Here is a 2,604-nt window from a genome sequence, read left to right as displayed (position 1 = left end):
GAAACCAGATGGAGAATGATGATTGTGTAATGACTATAGGAAGCTGAATGAGGTGTCAGAGTTCGACGCGTATCCAATGCCCCACGTCGATGAGCTCATTGAGAGGCTAGGGTCAGCCAGATATATCACCACCTTGGACCTAACAAAAGGATACTGGCAAATTCGTCTGTCCCCAAGTGCCAAGGAGAAAACGGCTTTCTCTACTCCTGATGGGTGCTTTCAGTACACTAGGATGCCATTCGGTCTGCAGGGAGCCCCAGCAACCTTCCAGAGGGTCATAGACTGGGTCCTAGCCTTTCACATAAAGTACGCCCTAGCTTACCTGAATGACATTGCGATCTTCAGCCCGCATTGAGGAAGACTCCTGCTGAAGGTCCAGGTGGTACTTGATGCCCTGAGGAAGGCTGGTTTTACAATGAACCCAAAGAAGTGTGCCATGGGAAAAGAAGAGCTGAAATACTTGGGCTACATCATCGCAAGAGGCAAAATCATGCCGCAAGTGAATAAGGTAGAGGCAATGCAAAATTGGCCGCATCCATCCTCCAAGACACAGGTTAGGGCATTTCTGGGAATTGTGGGGTACTATCGGCAATTTATCATGAATTTCATCATGATAGCTACACCCCTGACCGACCTGCTTAAAGGGACAAAGACAACGATGGACAAATGGTCGGCTGAAGAGGAGGGAGTGTTCCAGGAATTAAAGTTTGCCCTGTGTAAGCAGCCAGTCTTGATTGCTCTAGACTTCAATAAGGAGTTTGTGGTCCAGACAGACGCTTAGGAGGTCGGATTGGGAGCCATGTTGTCCCAAGAAGTGAATGAGGAGGAACATCCCATCCTGTATTTAAGCAGGAAACTTGCTGCCTGTGAGAACTACGCCATCGTATAATAAGAGTGCTTGGCCTTCAAGTGGGCAGTTGACACCCTGAGATACTATCTGTTAGACCGAAAGTTCAGGCTAGTATCAGATCATGCGCCCCTGAGATGGATGAGGGAAAGGAAGGGGAAGAATGCCCGGGTGACTAGGTAGTTTCAAGCGCTCCAGGACTTTAATTTTCATGTGGAGCACAGGCCCAGGAAACTACACAGTAATGCAGATGCCTTGTCCAGACTTCCCTGTTTAGCGAGTAAAAGTGCCAAAACCCCCGGTTTGGGCATAAGGGGGGATATGTGACAAAGTCACTAGCAGAGTGTCGGAGGGGAGATATGTTTCACTGAGGCAGTTAGCTTCAGTGATGTGAAACTGGAAGTCTTCTCCTGCATGGTAAGTGCTGAGAGGGTTAATCAGACATATTTAAATTGGCCAGTTTTTTGTGAATGGCTATAGTGAGGACGAGAGGTCATTCACCATATCTCCACCCCAGGGTGTGGTCTTGGGTTTAAATACTCGGCCTGCTGAGGAATTTAGTGTTCAGTAGGTCTGGAGAGACAGACTTGTTTATGTTGAGCTGCTGCACTTTAATAAACCAACATGAAATTTAAAGAGACAGCGTACCTGTGTCTACCTCCGTGTGCAGCTGAGTGAGCGATCTACCACATTTGTTATTCTCAATATGCCTTACATGACACTGCTGCAGTTTTGCCTCTTTCATTTTTGATATAGTGCTTTAAATCCAAAATATGTTCTTTCTTAGTTGTTTACCACTCCCTATGTACATGTAACTAATGATGACATGTACATGGGCAAGGTTTATAGCCACATGAGAACCACAAAATAAAGATTATGCATGCACGTTCAACCTCAGTATCGGAGCTTTCACAGTAAGAAATCTGTGGCGGACATGTCACTAATTACAATCAGGAAAGCATCTAGCTAGGAATTGTAATAGATGGGCATGGTTGGGAGATATGAGCAGTCACTATTAGAGATGAACGAACTTGTTCAGAAAACATTCGCCAATGTCAAAGTCAGCACGAACATTGCACATTAGGATTCGTGTTCGGATCCATGAGCATTTTCCTCAAAATTGGCAAAATTCGGCCAAAGTTCGCTAAATGATCGAGTTTTCACTAATGCTTTTGCTAGGACTTTGGCTAGGATGGTGGTACTGTATGATGAGCAGGGGGGACGTGTTTGATGAGGAGAGGGGTCAGAGGAGTGGAAGACTGTAATTTTTGTTGTTAACTTAATGTGTGGAGATTCCGGCATCCAATCAGGGTGCAGGAAACCATCCACAAAGTCCAGGCACAAGGCCTTGTGTCATTGGCTACCGAATTCACTAGTGATGAGCAAGCATGCTCACTACTGCTCGGTGCTCGCCCGAGCATCTCACTGCTCGAGATGTTCGGCGCTCGCCGAGTATTTCCGAGGTTGCTCGGCGGGAGCTCGGATCCCCTCCCTGCATGTTTGGCGCTCTTTACAAAGCCAATGAACATGCAGGGATTGTCTGACACTCACTGTAATGCCACAGCCATGTTGGTTGTGGCATTACAGTGATTGGCTGGCCGGACAGCGTCATCAGGTCTATATCAGACCTGGCGCCACCGTGCTCGTCACAGTCACTATGAAATTAGACAGTGTAGGTTGAGGTGCTGCTGAGCTAGGGAGAGATTTGCTTGTTTCTAGTTAGTGTAGGTATACCAAACTATATTAGAGACACATAT

At 46.7% G+C, this 2,604-nt stretch overlaps 1 protein-coding gene across 1 annotated transcript; it reads left to right on the top strand.

Moving 5' to 3' along the window:
• Positions 1-415: 415 nt before the first annotated feature.
• On the top strand, positions 416-781 carry LOC141258558 (uncharacterized). The gene has a single exon (XM_073673536.1). The coding sequence runs from the start codon at positions 416-418 to the stop codon at positions 779-781; it is 366 nt and encodes a 121-aa protein (XP_073529637.1).
• Positions 782-2,604: the final 1,823 nt, after the last annotated feature.

Source organism: Phyllobates terribilis, unplaced genomic scaffold (genome assembly GCF_046119375.1).
Source record: "Phyllobates terribilis strain yellow unplaced genomic scaffold, ASM4611937v1 Scaffold_3__8_contigs__length_932513732, whole genome shotgun sequence".
In the NCBI taxonomy this organism is placed as follows: Eukaryota; Metazoa; Chordata; class Amphibia; order Anura; family Dendrobatidae; genus Phyllobates; species Phyllobates terribilis.
This window is presented reverse-complemented; position numbering and strand designations above follow the sequence as displayed.

Coding starts and splice junctions, on each gene's coding strand:
- LOC141258558 (XM_073673536.1), top strand. CDS start 416: ATGAACCCAAAGAAGTGTGCCATGGGAAAAGAAGAGCTGAAATACTTG.